This window comes from Dasypus novemcinctus, chromosome 26 (assembly GCF_030445035.2).
Source record: "Dasypus novemcinctus isolate mDasNov1 chromosome 26, mDasNov1.1.hap2, whole genome shotgun sequence".
Lineage (NCBI taxonomy): Eukaryota > Metazoa > Chordata > Mammalia > Cingulata > Dasypodidae > Dasypus > Dasypus novemcinctus.
The window spans coordinates 31,488,994-31,513,161 of record NC_080698.1 but is presented as its reverse complement, the minus strand read 5'-3'; the positions used below and the strand labels follow the sequence as shown (position 1 = coordinate 31,513,161).

Below are 24,168 nucleotides of genomic sequence, written 5' to 3'. Positions count from 1 at the left end.
GTGGAGCTGGCCCATGCGCAGCGCTGATGCACGCAAGGAGTGCCCTGCCACACAGGGGTGTCCCCTGCGTAGGGGAGCCCCACACGCAAGGTGTGCGCCCCATAAGGAGAGCTGCCCAGCGCGAAACAAAGTGCAGCCTGTCCAAGAATGGTGCTGTACACATGGAGAGCTGACGCAACAAGATGATGCAACAAAAAGAGACACAGATTCCCGTGCCGCTGACAACAACAAAGTGGACAAAGAAACAAGATGCAGCAAATAGACACAGAGAACAGACAACTGGGGTGGGGGGGGGGGGGGGAGAGAAATAAATAAATCTTTAAAAAAAAATAAAAAAAAGAATTCTATCAAACCTAAGCTACTGCATGAGTTGAAAAAATTCTTCAGGTATGTGACTTGTGATTTTAATATAAACCTGGAAAGCTACTAAGAAAACAGAACTCAACTTTGCAATGGCCTGAATGTTTATTAACTTATATCATTACATGATAAAAGTCAAATACTAAGGTAATAAACACTGAGAAAATACATATGACTTAAAACTAAGAAAATCATGGAATCTGACAAAATATTGACTTTTCTTTCTGGAAGTCTTGGCACAGATAATATTTTTGTGCTTTCTTGCTCATTGTAATTGAACAAGAAAGTGACTCTGAAGCACAATCAAGGCTCCTAATACACGATGAACACATTAAATCTCTCCAACAATTTATTAATTCCAATATAATCAACTCATTTGCATTAGGAATAAGGTACCTAAGAAAACAGAAGTGATCCTTTTATATCAAAGAAAAAAATCAAATATCAAATCAGAAAACTTGGATGCTGTGATGAATGGCAAAAGGAGGAAATCCAGTTCACTCAATTACTAGCTGTGCTAAAAATTCTTAAAAATACATTGTAAGTTAAATGAGAAAAGAAATTGCCTTATAGAAAAGAAATTACCAACATTCATGCAAATAAAAATTATATTTAAAATTCCACCCCAGAAAACCCCCAAAATTTCAATACCCTTCCTGTTAAGGAAGTTACTACTGAATGTATGTTAAAGAACAACCTAAGATTAACTACTCCTTACCCCTCATTGTCTATTTTGCATTGAGCCTGGAACACTGATGAAATGCTTACATATTCCCAAGGTTTCAGACATCTTTAATGCACTGAACAAGTGCTATGTTAACTGTGATATATGTAGGTTTGAAACGAACCTGGATTGAAAGGATGAGTAAGATGTGTGACTAACAAGTCAAGAGCTGTTACTGTGCTTAGGCCTGAATGGAAGGCTGCTGGCAGAGACAGGTCAAAAACCTCCGTTACCATGAATTTTAAGTATCATGTTCAACATTGCAAAGGAGGCATATGGTAAGTTATCCCAGGAAATATTATAAAATAATTTAATTTCATCATATGAGTTGCTATCAATGATTCTGTGATTTTTGCCATCCCTTACAGCAGTATCTAAATCCACACAGTATTTCCAACATTTATAGGTACAAATTTAAAGTGGTAAGTATTTCTTAGCTACCATATGCGATCTCTCTCTCTAGCACGCTCTAGTTCTGCGCTAACTGCTTTAAAGCTGGGCTGTCCAATATGGAGGCCCCAGACCACACACGGCTACTGAGTACTTGAGATGTGGCTGGTACACTTAGGACATCAATTTTTTTTATTTAAATTTTAGATGTAAAGTTTTAGATCTAAATTTTTAAAAATTATACTCAATTTGGTTGGAAAACTTTATAATACTTGAAACAACTTGGTTATTTGAATCTACCTTTTCAATTGCAAATTTTATAAAATAGAAATACAGATCAAGTAATCTCGATGAAAATTTAGCAACCAGACAGATATAAAATGCCCACCTGATTCTGAGGATTTACAATTAAAAAAAAGTGTATAAAATCCTGTTAAGTTTTATATTGATTACATGTTGAAATATTTTATATATATTGGTGTGTTATTGTCCAGGGGTTGCCATAACAAAATTTAAATAACAAAAATTTATAGTCTTGGTTTTGGAGGCTACCAAATTAAGGTGTCAGGAGAGACATACTTCCTCAGATTTCTGGATGGTTCTGGTTATGGCTGGCAATCCATGATGTTCCATGGCTTATGGCATAACTCACTCTCTGCCTCCTTCACATGGCTGTCTTCTCTGACTGTTGGGTTTTATGTCTGCGTCTAAATTCCTCTCCTAATAAGAACACTCCATATCAGATTAGGAACAACCCTGATCTAGTTTGGCTTCAAATTAACTAATAACATCTTCAAAGGATCCTATTTGTAAACAGGATTACATTCATGAGACTGGGGGGTTAAGACTTGAACATATCTTTGGGGGGATACAATTCAATTCGTAACAACTGGGTTAAATAAAATACATTATTAAAATTAATTTTACTATTTCTTTTGACTGCTTTGAATGTGACTACTAGAAAATTTGAATTTACATATGTGTCTTGCCATTTATTTCTACAGACAGGGCTGCCTTAGGTGAATTATCTCATTTACCCTCATAAATACTCTCCAAGAGAGGTACTATTACCACCATTTCACAGATGAGGTCACTGAGGCACAGAAAGAACAGGAAATATGATCAAGATCACCCAAATAAGTATTGGAGCCAGGCTAATTCTAGATTATCAACAGAGGCACTGATTATGGTTGCATCTCAAAGCATAATGGGCCCAGCAAGTGGATGTGGTTCAAGTGACTAGGCTCCCATCTACCATAATTCCCAGGACCTCCTGGTGAAGGCAAGATAGCCCACAATGAGTGCTGACCTATGCAGGGAACTAGCCTGAGTGGAGTGCTGTCCCGCACGGGGAAGTGCCGGCCACACAGCAGTACTGCCCGGGGTGGAGAGCTGGTGTAGTGAGATGATGCAACAAGAAGGGACACAAAGGAGAGACAATAAGAGATGCAGCAGACCAGGGAGCTGAGGTGGTACAAGAGATTGAGCGCCCCTCTCCCACTCCGAAAGATTCCAGGATTGGTTCTCCGTGCCGCCTAAAGAGAAAACAAGCAGACACAAAAGAACACACAGCAAATGGACACAGAGAGCAGACAACCAGGGAGGTGGGGGTGCATAAATAAATAAATAAATCTTTTTAAAAAAGCATAATGAGGCACATTAGTTGGCATTAATGGGAATTTGGCATCCAAATTATATTTTATTGCAGTATTTGGATACCAATACTACAAGCTAAAGTCATAAGGTTCTGTGCTTCTTATAAATCCATCTTTTAAGATTGACCTGGTTGTTATAAATATCACCACACTTTTAACAAGAAAAGAGGACCAAAAGCCGGTACTACCAGACGAAGGATTCCAATTAAATAACATCAAACCGTACTGATCTAATACACTTTGACAAGCACCTCATATCCACAACCTCCAAGAATTTTTCTTTTCTTTTTTTATTTGCTCCCCTTTTCTCTTCACCAAGTGACAAAAGAAAACCTAGTAAAATACTGAATGGGATAAAAAAAAAATGCAACAAGGCTAATAGGGGAATACAAATGGCCCTTCAGAATTTGTCAAAACACCAAAACAAGAGGGCACATTTCCATGCTGCACAATATTGCTTTTGTTTACTAGCCAAAACTCAGTCTTGAAACGTGTTGGTAATAAATCAGCAGGCATTATTTTAAGTCAACTGGTTTTATGAAATAAGCCAAGAGTTGAAAGAGGCAGGACTAATTACCAACATTCCAAGATGAATTACTTTGTGGCGTGTGCTAAGTCAATGTGCCTCTCCATCTTGATCCCCAATTTTATCCCGTACTTATTTCCCAGGAGGTCAAAAGAACATGTGGCTAATTAAGGGACCGATTTCCACAGACAGAATTACTCAAGGTAAGATTTCTATCCAAAAAAGAAAAGGTTCTTTGCCTGGTACTTATTAATCTAATTTTCACTACTTCACTAGAAAAACAGAGCTAATCTTGTCACCTTTGGCGGTCTGAACTACCATGCATTACTCAGAAAAAATGTTACATATTTGTAAGTTAACCAATAAGAATTTCTTAAGCCTTTCCTAACTGGCAGGAATGTCTCTGGTCTGTCACATCTAATTAAGTCTCAACAAAATTTCCAGCCCTTAAATTTTAATTATAAAAACCTCAGGGCCAACAGGGGAGATTATGACAAAGCTATGCTCTGGTTGTAAGGTTCGAGAAATCTGAAGTTTGCTTTTTCAAATCTAGGCCTCTTAATTACTTTTAAAAATTATATACAACCTTGTGACTCCAAAGCCTTTTGTGTTTTTTTGTTTTGTTTTGTTTTGTTTTGTTTTGTTTTGTTTTTGAGGTACTGGGGCTGGGGACTGAACACGGGGCCTCATGTATGGGAAGCCGGAGCTCAACCCCTGAGCCACATCGGCAACCCTGAGTTGGTTTTTTCATTGTTGTTGTTTTAAGGAGGCACCAGGAACTGAACCTGAGACCTCCCATGTGGGAAGCAGGCCCTCAACCACTTGAGCCACATCTGCTCCCCTGTTCATTTTTAATTATCAGGATCCTTATGCCTTGCTGTCTTTCCTTTGGGGAAGACTATTAGAGTTACATGATGTGCATAAGTCCAATAAACTCACCTAACAGAGGAATTATGCTCCTCAAAAAGTTGTTAGTAGACAAAACTTCTGGAATACTCAAATAAAATGCATTAGAGGCACTCACTTCAATTACATAAAGAATGCATACATATGCTTTCCTAGTAAAAAAATAAAATAAACCCTTTGACTACTACCATCTCCAATCCCAATATCCATTGTAGAAGTAACAGTTTAGTGTAGATTCATCTAGATCCTTCCCTAGGACATACTCTACTTTTTGAAACATAATCAAACAACTCCATTTCTGCCTTATATTTTATCCACTTTCTTTGCTCTAATTCTGATTCATCTAATTTTCTCCAAGTTATAAATTAATACACAAAAACATCTAACTTTAAAAACAAGAACTGAAAGACTGGTATATTATTGGAAGCTAATTTTTCCATAAATTTCAGGCTGAAACTCAAAGAAGTAAAAAAAAAAAATGCATTCTGGGTAAGAGCCAATATTCCAGTACTGATTGCAGCTATAACCTTGAGCAAAGCCACTGTACTGATTTACATATTTTTAAATGCCGATCCCACCCACTTATTTTAGTAGGTCAATGTTAAAATTAGATTTTGCTTACACCCATCTACCATCTCTCTTGTTCAAGAGCATACTTATAGAAAGTCCATTTTAAATTTAAATCCTTTCTTTAATTATTGGGATTAAGTAGGTGACATTTGTGAAAGAGACTAGTGACCCTTTTATATAAGACTTAGTACAGAGGACATTCATTTAAAAGCAAATAGAAAAATAGCCAGAAATGGATGAGGTTCCAGTATTAAATGCCAAAACATAGCAAAAGTTATAATACTGCAAAGGGAGGGGGGGAAGAGTCACTAAAGAATGTAACCAGAATTTCATGGTAAAATTTATATTAAAAGACACATCCCCACTTTAGGACCAACTTTGGCTCCTTTGGGGGCAATATTATCTCTGCTGAGGATGAATCTCATCACAAGAAAAAGAAATCACCACTCAGAATCAGAGAGAGCTAGATCTATCAAATTTGGTATTTCAAAAACCAATTAACACAAAACAAATAGATTATTAAAATACATAGAACTGCAAAGCATATGAACAGTGATTACCTGGGCCATCAAGAATCTTCAGAATGTCAGTGATCTGCAGTTATGATTTTTAAATGTTTTTACAGACCTGCACAGTGGTGCTCGTTGCCCAATAATCACAGCCAAGACTCAATCAAAAGTTACCATCAAGTTAGCCATATAGTCTTCTTATACATTACATTGCACCCAATTCTTTCATCTGGAACATGGTGATACTTTAATCACTACTAATTCCAAATCCTTAAGATCATTTATCTTTATGTTAAGCTGGTGAGACTTCTCTGTGGTTTCTGATTTCCTCTTTGCTCTAACAGATTCTTTCACTAGTGTTTCTTTACAAGCATTTATAGCATGTCCTTAAGCTCTGTAGTAAATACAGGAGGCAGCAGGGTGTTTGGAGGTAGATAGGGTAGGCTGTGGAGCCAAACTGGGTGACCATCCCTCTGCCTCAGTTTCTCCATCTGGAAAAAGGGACTTATTCTATCTATCCCATAGGATTGTTAGAGGGATTAAATGAGATAAAGGATGTGGAGTATTCAGCCTACAATGGCAAACACCCAATAATTAATGTCCATGGCATTGAGGAACACTTTTGCCTTTCCTCCTCCAAGTGACTTCCTTTAGTACTACACTGACACCAGTCATGCCTATAAAAGTTTTAGGCTATGGCCTGAAGCTCTGTGATAAGCATTTGCTCCAGGACGCAGGCTACCATGTCCTTTAAGAGGCTGAAGACTGCTACCACCTCTCCCTCCTCAAATTTCTCATGTCATTTCACTCTAGTAGAGGAACTACCATGCAGAGGTTAGGGGATGTAAGCTGTGAGTTCAAATCCTGACTGCCCCCCCTTACTTTATGATTTTGGATAAGCGACTTAACCCTTTTCCCTCAGTTCCCTCATCTGTGAAATGGGATGCTAATATTAACTATTTCACGGACCTCCCGTGGGATTAAATGAGTTGATGCTGGCAAAGCTGGCCCATGCTAACCACAACTGCTATTACAACAGTTCTTTCAGAGGACACAGGAGGCTGGCCAGCATGTGGCTCACGGCATGTGGGCGCCACATCTCCAGGAGCCTGAATAAAAGTTCTCTAAATACAACATAAAGCGGGGAGAGATGCTGATTCCACTACAGAATGTTTCTCAACCATTTTTCATTATTGGCACTTTTTTCCTAATTGTCTCTCCCTCATCTCCACCTCCATGAAATTTTAACAGCACAGATAAGTTGTGTATCTGTTCACGTACTGTGACCCTTTGGAGGACCACAAACCATTATATCTAAGATTTTTTCACACACACCCCACCTAAGAACCAATTTTGGCTCCCCTGGAGGAGGATGTATCTCATAACGTTAAAAAGAAATGACCATTATTGAAAGAAAGCTAGAGAATAATCTAGGGACTGAATAATGGTGTGAATCCAGAGGTGGATGAGAATTGTGGTTAATAGTACAAATGCAAGGATGTCCTTCTGTGAACTAGAACAGATGTATGTCATTATTGCAGGGTGGTGGGAATGTGAAGAAACATGGGAAAAATACAATTAATGTAACCTATGTACTACATTAACCCAATACTGTAATGTTCTTGTATCAATGCCCAAGATGTAGTGTGTTAAGAATAGGGGAGTATGGAAAATATATGCTGAATATATTCTATGGATCATAGTTAGTGGTAATAGTCTGATGCGATTATCTCATAATCTGCAACAAATGTTCCACAAATGTATGGTGTGTTGGTGAAGGGGTGTCGTATGGGAATTCCACATATGTGCATGATTGTTTTTTTTAAGTTCACAACTTCTGTAATAAAAACATATTTTAAAAAAACAAAACAGGAAATGACCATTCAGAGTCAGAGAAAGCTAGGTCCACTCTGATTTTCAGTCCTCACTCCCAGGCCCCAGGACATAATATCCTCCATGAGATTCTACCCTAACCCACAGTAGTATGGAATTATGAGAACTGGGTAAATGAAAGTAGAGTGTACCTATTAGCCTGTCTCCTCTAAAAGCAGAAGACAGGAAGGGAGTTGAGCAGGAATCCCTTCTTATATCAACCCACCAGGTGACTTCAGTGACTGCAAAGTGGTCCATGGAGAAGACTTTTTAGAGATTCTCATACTTACCCAAACCTGTCCATTAACCACAGCAGGTCCTTCACAGAACCAGGCAAAACCAAGCCATTCAGATTTTATTACACCCCTTGGCTACACAAAAATGATAGTGTAGTCATAGGAGGAGACATAATTTCATTTTATGCCAATAGTACTAAGTTAATGTTTCAATTTTTCCCCCTAGAAAAGTGGAATCAATTCACAGACTTAGCTGTGTAAAGGTCGAGTTTTTTTGTTTTGGGTAGTTGCTCCCCATGGATCTGTCCTTTCAACTGGACTGGGCCTAAAAACCTAAGCAAAGAAGGCTTTTGTCAGCCAGTGTTTAATGACTAGTTAACTAGTTATTAAAAGCAATGCAGACAGATAACTGAGTCTACAACTAATAAACTTGCACTGAGATTTTTGCTCTACTTAGGATGTGTTAAATTTGACTTGATCAATGTGACACATATTTACGGAACACCCTCTCGAGCCAACTGGGAGATTACTGAATCCTTACCCAGACAAGCTCAGAAAGCAGCATGGGAAGCAAATTACCCATGCAAAGGGACGCACACTTGTAATGCCAGAATGATCAAACTGCTTTCAAAGCACAGAGTATGCACACCCCGTTCTGCCCAGGGAAGAGCAGAGTTTGGAGGAGTATTCTCAAAAATAGAGACAACCTGGAAGGAGAAGAAATTCTATCTCCCATTTCCACTTGCAAATGTTAACCAAGAGGAATGTAGGGTTTATGTCTACCTCATCAAAACTGCCTAAGATATTTCTTCAGACCTCACTCAAACAATAGGCAACTGCAGGACTGGAAAACAGAAAAAGGCAGGAAGGCTGCACCCCAAACTGATAAGAGTTACCTCCAGGGAGCATGACTGGGGAGAGGAGGGGATGGTAGGGAGGGAGAGTTTCCTGTTGGATTATTCTTCCACATTGTTTAGTTTGGTTACAAGTTAAGAGCGGAGTGAAACCAGAGGTGTGCATAAGAATTGTCATTAATAGTACAAATGCAAGAATGTCCTTCTGTGAACTAGAACAGATTTACGTCACTATTGCAGAAGATTCCAAGACCCCGCCTGGAAAAGGGTTCTCTGGGAAGGTGAAGAACTGTTCATGCAACCTGTGAACTGAGTTCCTTTTCACTCCATGAATGAGGATGTGGCCTTGCAAACATTGATTTTAATTAAAAAAACAAAAGAACAACAATGTTTTTAAGCAGTCCCTGAAATCAAGGCTCATAGGTGTTTGTGTAAATCACATTGAATGTGGCCTAAGTATATAACTGTCCATGTATGAATGTACTATCGCATTACAAGAATTCTCAGACACAGCAGGTCCTTATGTTACGTGGACAGCATCTCTAGCAACGGGGTCCCTAACTAAGGGGACCAAGGCAAGCTGATCTGAGACGTGCTGCATCTGTTCCTGCTTCTTGAGGCCACAGTGATCCTACTAAGGTTCTGAATTCCTGTCCAAGTAAATAAAAAAAACAAAATCTAAGCTTATTGTGTGGTGCAGAAGTCACTTCTGCCAATCCGTAACACACCTATAACTCCACACACCATTTCTGATGTTCCTGTATTATACCTAAAAAAATAAGTGACACCTTGAAAATTCTATTCCAGGTAGATTTCATAATTTACAGAGAAAGGCCAGCAGTTGGGCCAACCTTTCCTTCACTAGTGAAATTTCATGGAATGCTAGTTGCTCACAGCACACAGGTTAACTAGGAAGCAGGACTGCTATCCTGACTAGTAGGATCTCTATCAAAATGGGAGACAGCTGCCAAACAAATAACAACAGTAAACTCAGTTTACAGTGTAGAGGGCCCTGCAAGAATGTGTTTCTGAACATCAAGCAGAGCAATTTTCTCAACTCCTTGAATTATCTGGGGTAGTCTGAAAAAAAAAACCTGAAAATTTTTTAAAAATGCATTTCTTCAAACTACTTAAAATACATTAAAGTAGCAAAAAACTTCTTCTTTTTCTCTTAAATTCATGCAGATTTTCTCCCAAGCAGAAAGGAAAAATTCAATGCACAATCCATTTCAGAGAGAAGGGAGGGAGGGAAAGAGGGAGGGAGGGAAAGAGGGAGGGAGGAAAAGAGGGAGGGAGGAAAGGGCAGAGGGAAATCCTTGCAAATGTCCTACACATTTCTAAACAGAGAAAAGTTTTCAGACTAAAAACTAATGTTTTTGAGCTATAAACTTTTGGGGTCCCATTTGAGGGAGGGGTGGAGGGAAAGAAATCTTGATGAACTTGCCAGTCTAAGACCAGACTAACCAGGTGCTCCTATAATTGGTTAGTAGGAAGACGAGACAGTGAAAACAGATGCTGAAGGTATGTGCAGAGGATAATGCAGTGGTACCATGATGTTTATTTAGCTCTGCACCTAACACACATCTACAAGGTCTTTCCCTGGTTACTCTGCTTTTGTTTGAAAGAAGTAAAATCAAATTTCAGAACTCAGGTTGTATGACTAACATATCAACACCTCCTCCATTAATGGTTCTTAATGACTTTTACATTAATTTGTAATTTGCAAATTAATTTGCAGGTATGTTCACTACTGCAAAAAAAAAAGTATTATGCATTCCAAGTGATAAAATATTTATGGTAAAGAAGTATCCTCAAATTACAATACCCAACAGTACCAAGTTAATCTTGAGAAATCTATGGAATACCTCTAATCTGTAAATGTTTAATGGTAAGATTAAGCATTCCATGCCAACCAACAGCAAAAGCAAAATAGGGATAACTCATTTTATTGTGCTTCACTTTATTGAACTTTTCAAGTATTGGGCTGTTTTGTTTTGTTTTGTTTTGTTTACAAACAGAAAGTTTGTGGCAACTGTGTCAAGAAAGTCTACTGGCACAATTTTTCTGATAGCATGTGCTCACTTCATGTCTCTGTGTTATATTTTGGTAATTCATGAAATAGTTCAAACTTTTAAATTATTATTATGTTATGGTGATCAGTGATCAATTATCTTTGATGTTACTTGGTAACTGTTTTGGGATGCCATGTAAGATGGTAAATTTAATTGATAAATACTGTGTGTCTTCTGATTACTCCACCAACTGGTCATTCCTTTCTCTCTCCCTCTCCTTGGGTCTCCCTATTCCCTGAGACACAAATATATTGAAATTACACCAACTAACAACCCTACAATGGCTTCTAATTATTCAAGAGAAAGGGAGAGTCACACTTCTCTCACTTCAAATCAAAAGTGCAGAATGGGAACGAATGTAGCTCAGGTGGTTCAGTGCCTGCTTTCCATGTACAAGGTCCTGGGTTCAACCCCCCTATGCCTCCTAAAAAAAAAAAGCTAGGAAAGACGAAGTTTAGTGATGACGGCATGCCAAAAGCTGAGACAGGCCAAAAGCTAGGCCTTTTGCACTAAACAAGTAGCCAAATTATGAGTGCAAAGGACTAGTTCTTGAAGGAAATTAAAAGCACTATTCTGGTGAACACAAGAGTGACAAGAAAGAGAAACAGTCTTATTGCTGATATGGAGAAGTTTGAGTGGTCTGGATAGAAGATCAAACCAGCCACAATATTCCTTTAAACCAAAGCTAATCCAGGGTAAGGTCTTAACTCTCCTCCATATTATGAAGGCTGAGAAAGGTGAAGATGCTGCAGAAGAAAAGTTTAAAGCAGAAGTTGATTTATGAGATTTAAGGAAAGAAGTCATCTCCATAACATAAAAGTGCAAGGTGGGCGGCGGACTTGGCCCAGTAGTTAGGGCGTCCGTCTACCACACGGGAGGTCTGCAGTTCAAACCCTGGGCCTCCTTGACCCGTGTGCAGCTGACCCATGTGCAGTGCTGATGTGCCCAAGGAGTGCCCTGCCATGCAGGGGTGTCCCCCACGTAGGGGAGGCCCACGCACAAGTAGTGCGCCCTGTAAGGAGCCACCCAGCGCGAAAGAAAGTGCGGCCTGCCTAAGAATGGTGACGCACACATGGAGAGCTGACACACAAGATGATGCAACAAAAAGAAGCACAGATTCCTGTGCCGCTGACAACAACAGAAGCAGACAAAGAAGAACATGCAGCAGATGGACACAGAGAGCAGACGATGGAGTGGGGTTGGGGGGGGCGGGAAGGGGAGAGAAATGAATAAAAAAATACATCTTTAAAAAAAATAAAATGAAAAAAATAAGATGAATGTTGTTTTCATGCCTGCTAACATAACAGCCATACTGCTGCCCGTGGATCAAGGAGACTTTTCGACTTGTAAGTTTTCTTATTTAAGAAATACATTTCGTATGGGCCATACAGAGTGATTCCTCTGGTGCATCTGGGCAAAGTCAACTGAAAACCTTCTAGGAAGGATTCACCAGTCTAGATGTCATTAAGAACATTTGTGATGCATGGGAGAAGGTCAAAAGATCAACATTCACAAGAATTAAGTAGAAGTTGATTACAACCCTCATGGATGACTTGGAGGGGATCAAGACTTCAGTGGTGGAAGTAATGCAGATATGGTGGAAACAGCAAGAGAACTAGAATTAGAAGTGGAGCCTGAAGACGTGATCGAATTTCTGCAATTTCATGATAAAACTTTAATGCGTAAAGGGTTGCTTCTTACGGATGAGCAAAGAAAAGTGGTTTCTTGAGATAGAATCTACTCCTGGTGAAGATGCTGTATATATTGTTGAAATGTCAACAAAGGACTTAGAATATCACATAAACTTAGCTGATAAAGCAGCTACAGGTCTTGGAGGGATGACTCCAATTTTGGAAGAAGTTCTACTCTGGGTAAAATGCTATCAAACAATTTCGCATGCTACAGAGGGATCTTTCATGAAAGGAAGAGTCAATTGATGCAGACATCTTCATTGTTGTCTTATTTTAAGAAATTGCCACAGCCACCCCAACCTTCAGCAACCACCATCCTTATCAGTTAGCAGTAATCAACATCAAGGCAAGATGCTTCACCAGCAAAAAGATTAAGACTCTCTAAAGGCTTATATAACAGCATTTTTTTAGTTTTTTTTTTTCAGAAAGTACCAGAGATTGAACCCAGGACCTCATACATGGGAAGCAGGAACTCAACCACTGGTCTACATCCACTCCCTGGCAATAAAGTGTTGTGTTTTTTTTAGAGTATGACTTTTATTTTTGCCCCTCCCCCACCCGGCTGTTTTTGCTGTCTGTGTCCATTTGCCATGTGATCTTCTGCATCTATTTCTCTTTTTGTCTTCTCTTCTTGTCTTTCTCCTTTAGGATTCACCAGGAGTCAATCCTGGGGAACTTTGCTGTGGAGAAAGGTTCCCTGGCAATTGCACCACCTCAGTTCCTGGTCTCTGCTGCACTTGATCTTGACTCTTCCCTTTGTCTCTCTATTGTTGTGTCATCATCTTGCTGCGTGACTCACTTGCACGGGTACTGGCTCACCATGTGGGCACTTATGTGGGCACTTGGCTCACCACATGGGCACTCGGCTCGCCACACGAGCACTGGCTTGCCTTGCAGGCACTTACGCAGGCACTCGGCTTACCACGTGGGCACTTGGCTCGCCATACGGGCACTGGCTTGCCACACAGGCACTGGCTCACCACAAGGGCTCTCACGTGGGCACTCGGCTCACCACACAGGCACTCACACAGGCAGGCACTAGGCTCACTGCACAGGCACTCTGCTCACTATGCAGGCACTGGCTCACCATGCAGGCACGCTTTCTCTTCTTTTTTTTTTTTACCTGGAGGGCCCAGAGATCGAACCCAAGTCCTCCCACATGGTAGGCAAAGGCTTTATCACTTGAGCCACATCCGCCTCCCTAATAAACTATTTTTATTTTATTTTTTAAGATTTATTTATTTATTTCTCTCCCCCCACCCCCACCCCGGTTGTCTGTTCTCTGTGTCTATTTGCTGCATCTTCTTTGTCTGCTTCTGTTGTCGTCAGCGGCACGGGAATCTGTGTTTCTTTTTGTTGCGTCATCTTGTTGGGTCAGCTCTCTGTGTGGGCAGCGCCATTCTTAGGGAGGCTGCACTTTCTTTCACGCTGGGCGGCTCTCCTTACGGGGCGCACTCCTTGTGCGTGGGGCTCCTCTATGCAGGGGACACCCCTGTGTGGCAGGACAATCCTTGCGCGCATCAGCACTGAGCATGGGCCAGCTCCACATGGGTCAAGGAGGCCCGGGGTTTGAACCATGGACCTCCCATGTGGCAGATGGACGCCCTAACCACTGGGCCAAGTCTGCTGCCCTAAACTATTTTTAAAATTATGGTATGTGCACACTCAGTAGACTACAGAATAGTGTAAACATAACTTTTGTTTGTACTGGGAAACCAAAAATCCAGGTAACCTGCTTTATTGCAATATTTGCTTTATTGTGGTAGTCTGGAACCAAATCTACAGTATCTCTGAAGTATATCTATAATAGGAATAAATTCCTAAATTAATTAAATCTGTATAGAAACCACAGGCTAATATTGCAAAGCCTCACAAATGTACAGTGAGTGAGAAATGAATGATGCAAATTTCTGTCATCTAAGCTGCATTCCAAACACTGGTCCTAGTAGTTTTGCACAAAGTTTACCAGAAGGTATCAACAATTTTCAACCAAAGCTTTACAAAGCTTCATAAGCTACTTTAAATATAACTCTGACAAAGAATAAGGTTAGCCTGGAAACACTAATTTCATTTATCAAAATCAGTCATTCAATTATCTAATAGTAAAATGTTGGTAATCTGAGTTTGTGTGAGTGTGAAAACTAAACTATGGCTTTTCTAATGTACCAAGGCCCTACAAAACAGTTAGGATTCTCTAGCACATGCTACCATATGTGACTGTCTCCACTGAGAAGCAGGTATTTTCCCCTCCCCCCCCCAGTTGTCTGCTCTCTGTGTCCATTGACTGTGTGTTCTTCCGTGACCGCTTCTATCCTTATCAGCAGCACCAGGAATCTGTGTCTCTTTTTGTTGCATCATCTTGCTGCATCGGCTCTGTGTGTGTGCAGCGCCACCCCTGGGCGGGCTGGATTTTCTTTCACGCTGGGCAGCTCTCCTTACGGAGCACACTCCTTGTGCGTGGGCTCCCCTATGCGGGGGATACCCCTGAGTGGCACGGCACTCCTTGTGCGCATCAGCACTGCGCATGGGCCAGCTCCACACGGCTCAAGGAGGTCCTGGATTTGAACTGCAGACCTCCCATGTAGTAGGCGGATGCTCTATCCGTTAAGCCAAGTCCGCTTCCCCATTTTAGCTATTTAAATCTTTAAAATTAAGTAAAGAATTTACTCAGGCTATGTTACAAGAAAATATTTACTCAATATCGTCTGTATCAGAATGTGCTAAAATAGTCATTCAGTATTACATGTTCTTTGAAAACTTATATTCATGTAAAAATGGTCTAAGATTAAGCAAGTTAACTCTTATTGCTAATTCATCATTTACCCTATATAATTATGTGTATAATTTTAAAACTTGCCGAAATTAAATATACATATACATACATAAAACTTTTTGAAATTATATAATCTATTTTTATAAAGTATTAAGTTAAGTGTCTGAAGCAATTGCTTATATGATACTCTCCTTTAAAATATTATTTTAATCTTTTAGACTGTCACCTTAAATCAAATCATGTATTTTATTTGGTACTTCATTTAAAGGTACTAAATAGTGATCAAACCTATTCACAGTGCTATCCCTATAATTGTTTCTTTTCATTTATGTGTCACACAAAACTAGGTTATACAATAAATGTAAAAATGCACAAGAGGAAGAGATAAATTTCTATTCAGCATGAGATATAAATTTACCCATTGCTCATTGTTAATCTAGGTCTTCCAGCTGAAATAATTTATTTGCACTTTAACTTTGGATAGTTTTCTGGCAGATCTAAGTCAGAGAGTGCAGCTCAAGCCAGTGATACTAGGACACAGAACAATTTAAGGACAATGGAAATATTGTTCAATATTAATGTAAACTTTGATTTCAATAATTTTCAAAAGAACATTTTCAGTACCAACACATTTAAAAAGTATTTGTATTTTTAAGATAGTATAGAAATCACATCACAACATATTCAAGTTTGGTCAATTCCCCCACCATCTGATGCAAATGCCTTAATAAGTACATTGATTTTTTTTAAACATAAAATATTTTTAAAATAAAAACATTACCTTTTAATTGAATATAAATTACTACTAGTACAAATCCATGTTAGCTCCTAAAATTTGCCCCTCAGATTAAAAACGTAGACTATTATAATGAATAATAATGTATTTCTCTATATCTTATATTATTTAATACAACTCTAAACAACTTAAGGTATAGACAAAAACAAATATTCTTGTGAACACCAGGTAACAGCTTAAGTCAGTAGTGACTTCAATTTTCACCTAAACTGAGCAAAAAGATTCAATATATAATATATTTCAGGGAGAAAAATCTTGATTTTACTTGAAACAGAAGGGGGAAAGAATAAAACATGCACTAGTTGTGGCAATATCCAGAACGTCAAATAATCAGAGTAAAATTTTATTTTAAACCATTTGGATCTTTTCTGCTCTAGCAGAATTTTGGTTGGTTTCTCTATCAAAGAGCTTCATTATTTTGATAATACATTTTAAAAGAGTCTGTGTATTTCAAAAATAATTGACCTTTAATTTGTTTTTAAAGAACCTCTTTCCAACCTCCCGGTAGAAATTATATAGTGCTTCCTGATTATAACACACCATCCCTCTACTTACTTTAATAGTAAACTTTAAAATAGTAGGAGATGTTTTTTCTGAGCACACAAATGATTGCAAGAATCAACAATGAATCACCAACGTGTAAAGTTCACATTGTTTAATGAACAGTAACACTTGGGACTCTTTAAAATGAATCAATTAGGTGAATGGGGAAAAAAAGAACAATTACAAAAGTAAGGAAGATCCCCCTACTTTCCTTTTAACTCCCCTTGCGTTAGTCATATTTAAAGGAGTTGGAATATTTTTCTATAAACTAGGAGTATATATCTATGTGATGTGGAAGGCACATGTGTGAGATGGAATTCTATTCTCAGACTCATTACAATTTTACTTAATAATTAGGAAGCTATATGTCCCTGATAGAATGACGCTAACAAGCTCCGGTAGTTTCTAGTCTAGCAAGAAATCAGAGGCTGAAAGCAGACAACTCACTTCAGTAACAGGATTACGAAGGATGGTTCCTAAAGCACAGAAAGCTCTTCTACAGTTTTATATCTTAAGAGATTTTTAAAAGAGATTTTACAGCCAAGATTTACTAAACAAAAATGAAAAACAAAAAACTTAAGAATGGCCATGGAATATAGTTAGGAATATATGTATATACAAGTTATACAAAGAGGCAAGTTTCCAGTAACTTTTACATTTAACAACTTTTCCAAGAAAAGATGGAAACATGTCATTACAACAAATACTTTTCCTACCTGAGATTTCTCATTGAGTATTAATACTCCTGCACCCTTTATTGGGGGTTACTACTGAATTTACGGTAGTTAGCATCTTTCTTTTAAAAAACAAAGCCATGTAGGAATCAATGGAGTTGGGGTTTACTAATAAGATTAACACTAGTCAATATAACCGAATATACACTCATATAAATACAACACCTAGAAAAAGGAAGACATTAGGAGAGGCAGGTTGGTTCAACCAACAAGAGAGACGCTCACGTACCTTAAGGACTTCCATTGGCACCTGGGTGGGAGAAGGTAGGGTGGTGGGCACGCTGACGTTTATGGCTGGGGTCTGGCTCACAGGCAGTCTCTGTTGCATGAACTGGGCAGCCTGCAGCTTCTGCTGCTGCTCCCTTCGCTCCTGCTCCTGCATCTGCTCACGCATGAGTTGCTGGCGTAGCAAGATGCGAGACGTCATACTGGAGGAGCTTATTGGAGGCTTGGAGGCCCCAGGTTGCTCCGCGGAACTGCGGTGGGAAGACCAAAAGACACACAACGTTTAGTTTCCTAATGAGATGCTTCGTTTGCATTTGGGAGTATCCTAAATTGCACCAAATTCTGAAATGAGCCTGTGCAAATATAATCAAGTCACAGAATGGTACTCCACATAATTGAAAATCAAGAGGTTGACAGGATTTTAGTCATCAGTGGTTGAATTAAAATAAGTCAGCTTGATTACATCTAGGCACTTTTATCAAGCAGCTTAATTTTTTTTTTTACATTTTATACTGCACACCCTAGTAACCTCTAAATATAGTACCACCATATGTGTAGGGCCAAGAAGCAATGTCTTACTGGCACCCGGAGTTCCACAAATTGATTTGCTTTTATTAATGAATCTGGTGAAATAACTCCTACATGCTAAGTACCTTGAATATGTCTAAAATGTTTACTAACAAGAATTCGTTTGAAGAAAAGGTGAACTTTGTCATAAGGCAACTTTACTAATATAAGAAATAAAAATCATTAATGAAAGATGCATTGGAGCCAGACTGTTAACACTGAACTCGACCTCAACCTTTGAGAAAAGATTAGGATAAGATATGTTTAGAACAGGCGTTCTTAACCTTTTTTGTTCCATGGAACCTTTTGCCATTAAAGTGAAAACCACGGACCTCGTACTAAGTGTACACAACACTGTGTATTATTTAGTAAATATATCATACCTACACCAACATGTCCCCACAAGAATATTTTTTTTGAATTTCAATTCAAGCTCATGGACTCCTGATTAAGAATCCTTGCTTTAGAAAAAATGTTTGCTCTTGAGTAAAGGGAAGAATGTGCATCTTTAGCACCTTCCTTGAGTGTTGTCTCTACTTTCTAACAAAAGTAAAAGAAAGGGAAGTGGCTGTGGCTCAATCAGTCCGGAGGCCCTGGGTTTGTGTCCGGGGACTCCTCGGGAAGGCAGGCTCGCCCTCAAGCTGCGGAAAGCCTCGGGCCGACCCTCAAGCTGCCGAGAGCCTCCAGGTCCGCCCTGAAGCTGCCAGAGCCGCCCGCCGGCCCTCAAGCTGCGAAGAGCCGGCCCCCGCCAACTGCCGAGAGCTGCCGGCCGGCCCGCACACGCCCTACAGCCGCCTGCCGGCCCTCATGCTGCGGAGAGCCAACCCCCACCCCCCGCAAACTGCCGAGAGCCGCCGGCCGGCCCTCAAGCTGCCTCCGGTCCGCCCTGAAGCTGCCGAGAGCCGCTGGCCCGGCCCGCAAGCGCCGCACAGAGCCACCGCAGCAAGGTGACCCAACAAAAGGGGAGACAAGTATAAACACAGAAGAGCGTGCATGGAATGGACACAGAGAACAGACAACAAGCAAGCCGCAAGGGGAGGGGAGAAATAAATAAAAATAACTATAGACCCACGGAAGCACGCACAGCGAATGGACACAGAGCAGACAGCAAGCCAGCCCGGGGGGAGGGGGGGGTAAGAAAAAAAGTAAAAGAAAAAAAAGCAACACCAAAAAACCACCTTTAAATCATTAGACCATCCTCATGAACACCTTAAAGATGAGAACCTTCAAATTCTGCAGATAACAAAACATCCTACACACAATTCCACAAAAACAACATAATAAAAATTATGCTAACAGTTTTATTTATTCTCATCATGGGAAACTTTCAGTAAACTATGGTAGTTTCATAAAATTTAATATTATGCAGTCATTAAAAATGGCATAGGGGAGCGGCTATAGCTCAACTGGTTGAGAGCCTGCTTCCTATGTACAAGGTCCCAGGTTCAATACCCCGTACCTCCTAAAAAGCAAAAACAGAACGAAGAGAAAACAAACTCTCATTGGGGAGCAGATGTAGCTCAATGGTGAGTACCTGCTTCCCATGCAGGAGGTCCTGGATTCAATCTCCAGTACCTCCTAAAAAAAAAAAAAAAAGGTATAAAATATATATATTGACATGAATAAAGAATACACAATATAATAGAGTCTGAAAAATGAGATACAAAATAGAAGTCAAGGTATGATCCCATTTTTACAAAGTACAAGACAAGAAAAGTAATGATAATGTTACTCTGAGCTGCTACTAGTATTATTTTACTACAATTCTTTAAGAAAACAACTTAGTAATATCGATAAACTACAAAATTGTTCATAAAATTTAATTCTGAAATTCCACTGGTGGACAATTTTCCTAAGAAAATAATTTAAAATGTTGGAAATTTTGCATTATTGAACTATTTACAAACCGCCTAATATTCTGAACAACTTAAATTTGCCCCATAAGAATGGTTAAATACACTATGACAATGAAATTATAAAATATTATTTTTTAAAAGTTGTACATCTACAGAGCAAAGTGGAAAATGCAATAAGAATAAATTGAAAAGTAAGATTCAAAAGTGTATTTACATTCTGATTAAAATAAGTAAAGTATGAGTATGTACACGTACACATACTTGCAGGGGATGTATACAAATGATAACAGTTGCCAGAGTGAGAGCGGAATTACAAATTAATTTTTCTTTATTTCCCCATAAACCATAATAAAGCTATAATATTTTTCAATGACAGAATATATGCCATTAGAAACGAATTTAAGAACATGAGCAAATGACTTACATGATCAACAGTCACCATTTGGTTAGAAGAAAAGAGACTGGGTCCATCACAGACAGTACACTTTGACAATTCTACACTGAATCTCTTAGAAGTCTGTTAGCATCTAAGAAAACTTAAATCCTCTTTCATTTACAATTCCTATACTGTTAGTTAAAAACACACATGCACACAGAAATTGAATGATGTTAATACCCTGCTTACTATTTTAATATCCACACGATAAGAATGCTTAGCTATTACTCAATATATTCTATATTCACTTGGTAAGGCTCTACTAAATGAGCATCAAAAGAAAACAGATTTTCCCACTTTTGAGTGTATATTCAAAGCTCAAACATACTTTGCTAAGCTAAGAAAAGGCGGGGGGGGGGGGGGGCTATTTAAAAATAAATAAATAAATAAACTGTCTTACTATTCAAAGCCTGTCAGGTTAAAACATGCCCAGAGAGACTGATCCTTTTGATAAAAACAGGAGCAAACCTTTGTGCTGTAGCAAATGCAGCTGTGCAATAATCGCACTAATTAGCTGTTCAAGACAAGTCATTGGCTGTGAGACTGGAGAAAAATCCTTTCAATTAACAGTAAAGCATTCTTGAGACATCTTAAATTAAAATTACTAGTTATCAACCACGCTGAGGCTTCAGGCTTTAAAGCTGATCACAATATAATCTAAAGCATTTTCTGAAATATCCTATCAGGAAAAAGTACATATTTATACATAGACCAGTTTAAATAAAATGAATCCCACTAAAAATCTAACTAGACTCCACTGACATTATTTTAATAAATCTTAAAGGAAAGAGAAAAGAAAGAAATGTGCCAAGGAAGCTCTATAGTCACTTCATTATCCACACTCTCTGTGGGATATTTCCATGTTGCTAAAGATGACTTTCAGATTCTCAGCTCTGCCCTCAATCTTTTAAACATCCCTTTCTCTTAGAAAAAACTGAATCTGCAATTATCACCTTATAGACAACTAAAGATGATAATCTCTACACTTCAAAATGTTAACAAGACAAAATGACCATAATGTTTTAAACTCAAAATCAAGGTTCATGTGGGAACATACTGGTGGCAACAATGCTTATTTTAAAAAATGAAGCTCTGATGCTGAAACCACTAATTCTAAGCAAGGACAGTTGCCCAAATGTATTTAATTATAAAAGCTAACAACTCATCCAGGGCCCGTGAAGCTCAATCTTCTCTAGAAAATCCAAATTCCATAAGCTGATTCTTTTTAATCTGATTATTTAAAGGTCATTTATTCAACAAATGGTTATTCAGTGTTTCCTCTGTGCCAAGTGCAGGGAATACCTGGTTTCTAATTACACAATTTAAAGCCATGGTCACATAATTTTTCTAAGATGTCTTGAAATTAAGGCAATTATCTAGATTATCTGACTCTTATCTAGTTCCACGGGAAAATGTACATCTCGCCATAAGAAATCACCCTTTGAAAGTCAACTGAAGAACAGGTAAGAGCCTTTACTGGCACTTACCAAAATCATGGAAGCCAGACACGCAACTCCCCTGAGAACTGGGTATCATTCAACAGTGACTCAAGGTCTAGCTCAGGCACTGCTGAGCTGCATGATCTCCACCGAGTCATTTAACCTCTCTGAGCCTCTGCAAAATGCACTTCCCAAAGGTACTGCAGGGACTGACTGAGCCGTTAGCAGAATTAAAGTGCTTAGCACAGCAGCAGGAATACAGCGTATGCACAATAGGTAGCTACTAAATGTGAGCCGAGTTTCTACTGCTGAACTAAAATTTTCCCATTAACATTCAAAGCCTCAACCTTATTGGTAATGGTATAGATACATGAACATGTGCTCTGAGTTACCCAGGATACTACTAAATTCAAATATTTTATTTCACTGCTTTCATCAACCACTTAAGTGTATCATGAATTCCATTATTCCCAATACCTCAGCATCTAAATGACATCTGCCTGACCACCGCTCACCTTTGAAAGTGACACCAAACCCCCTTAACTTGAGCATGTGAATCCGTCTTTGGTGTTGATATCACAGTCACCAAGACAGGAATCTGGTCTGTAGCTGAAACTTACTCTCTAGGCTGAAAGAGCTGTTAAACTTTCCCTTGTGTTTCCTTTCTCTAATTCCTCAGATAGAGTCCAGCTCTGCCACCGACTAATCTTGTGACCTTGGCCAAGTTAGTCAATCATTTTGAACTTCAGTTTTCTATATTAAAAAAGTGTTTAATACCATCTACCACGCAGTGTTTGGGTGAAAGTTAAAATTGATAATATATGGAAATAGCTTTGTACAATGATTGGAACATATTCCAATATACTGGAACACAGGTCAAAATTAGGAGTAGAAAATAATGCTATTAAACTCTGAGCATGCAACTTTTTTGATATGAGGAGGTAATTTTTTGCAAGCCAACATAAAAATCTGTACCATAGCAGATCTGTTTAATAAGGTTCAGGCAATCCCTATTCAATTCAGAAAACTTGACAAAGTTTTACAGGGACACAGAGAAAAGATAAGTCATCCTACGATTCTCTTATGAGTTACAAAAATAAGAATCCTATCATTTTCTCAAATAAAAAATAATCTTCATTATAATCATTCGGTTGATATAGCTCAAAGCCTTTCATTTACTCACACTGGGGTACAATGTGATATGTTCAGAAATGGCTGATGTTAACATACACAGTGGAGATACAGGAGAGGCAAATACTATTAGCACTATATAAAATGAGAAAGTTATCATGGATATGTTAAGCTACAGGGATTTCCAAATGCAAAAAGTACTGAGCTGGCTGCAAGAGAACCAACTGACTACTTTGTCTAAAATAAAAATGTCCAGTCTCTATCCCTGGAAATTCTGACATCAGTCGAGGCAAGGCTCAGGAATCAGTATGTTTACAAAATTTCTGCAGCTGATTCTAATACCTGTCCTGGTTTGGAAACTAATAGTAAAGAGTCTAAGATTCAGCAATCTCCAGTAGGAGAGCTGGGCCATGAACCCACAACTCTGATTCCTTGACCAGAACAACATCCTCCACATGTAAGGAAATTTACACTCCATTCTTACCTCCAGTTAACCTGGTAAGGGCTCCAAAGAGTCCTTCTAATGCAAAATTCAACATGCTGGATGGAATGGAATGGGAAGGACCACTCAGTCCTGGGCTGTTGCTATTAGAAATACCAAAAATGTTAAAAACAGCTTTATAATTGGGTAATGAGTAGAGGTACTAAGAATAGTTAGGTACTTGATAAAAAAGTCTTAGATTGCTTCAAAGAGACTGTCGGTAAAAATATGGACACTAAAGGTGTGAGACCTTAGGCAGAAATGATCAATGTGTCATTGCAAACAAGGAGAAAAGCAATCCTTGCTTTAACGTGGCAGAGAATTTGGCAAAATTGAGTCTGCATACCAGATGGAAGGCAAAATTTTACAGTGACAAGCTTAGATAGTTAGCTGAGGAAATATCTAAATGTGGAAGTGCGCCTGGTTTCTCCTTGCAGCTTATAGTAAAATTCTAGAGGGAAAGGATAAACTGAGAACTGAACTCCTGGGCACAAAGAAAACAGACACTGATGGTTTGGAAAATTCTGAGCTTCTGGAAATCAAGTCCCCAGAGAATAGTGCTCCATGTGAGGATTTAATTGAACATGGAACCAATCAGCCTTTTTTTTTTTTGCCTTCACTTTATTTTTTTAATGTTACATTCAAAAAATATGAGGTCCCCATATACCCCTCACCCCCTCACCCCACTAGATCACACAAAAATGTTACATTAAAAAACATAAGAGGTTCCCATATACCCCACTCCCCAGCCCCCCACACCCCATTCCTCTCACATCCATATCCCCTTTTTGATGATGCTTGGATTTGGACATTTTCAAGGCC

At 38.9% G+C, this 24,168-nt stretch overlaps 1 protein-coding gene and 1 long non-coding RNA gene across 8 annotated transcripts in view; one reads left to right on the top strand and one right to left on the bottom strand.

Moving 5' to 3' along the window:
- Positions 1-24,168, bottom strand: part of MITF (melanocyte inducing transcription factor) — a 235,428-nt gene that overhangs the window by 68,861 nt on the left and 142,399 nt on the right. For all 6 annotated transcript variants that reach the window (XM_004482044.4, XM_004482045.4, XM_071212157.1 and 3 more), the window contains exon 2: positions 17,441-17,687. In XM_004482044.4, coding sequence (XP_004482101.2) covers positions 17,441-17,687 — 247 coding nt within the window. The remainder of the gene's footprint in view (positions 1-17,440; positions 17,688-24,168) is intronic.
- LOC131276105 (uncharacterized) overlaps positions 1-24,168 on the top strand; it is a 173,773-nt gene that overhangs the window by 102,183 nt on the left and 47,422 nt on the right. The window lies entirely within an intron of this gene.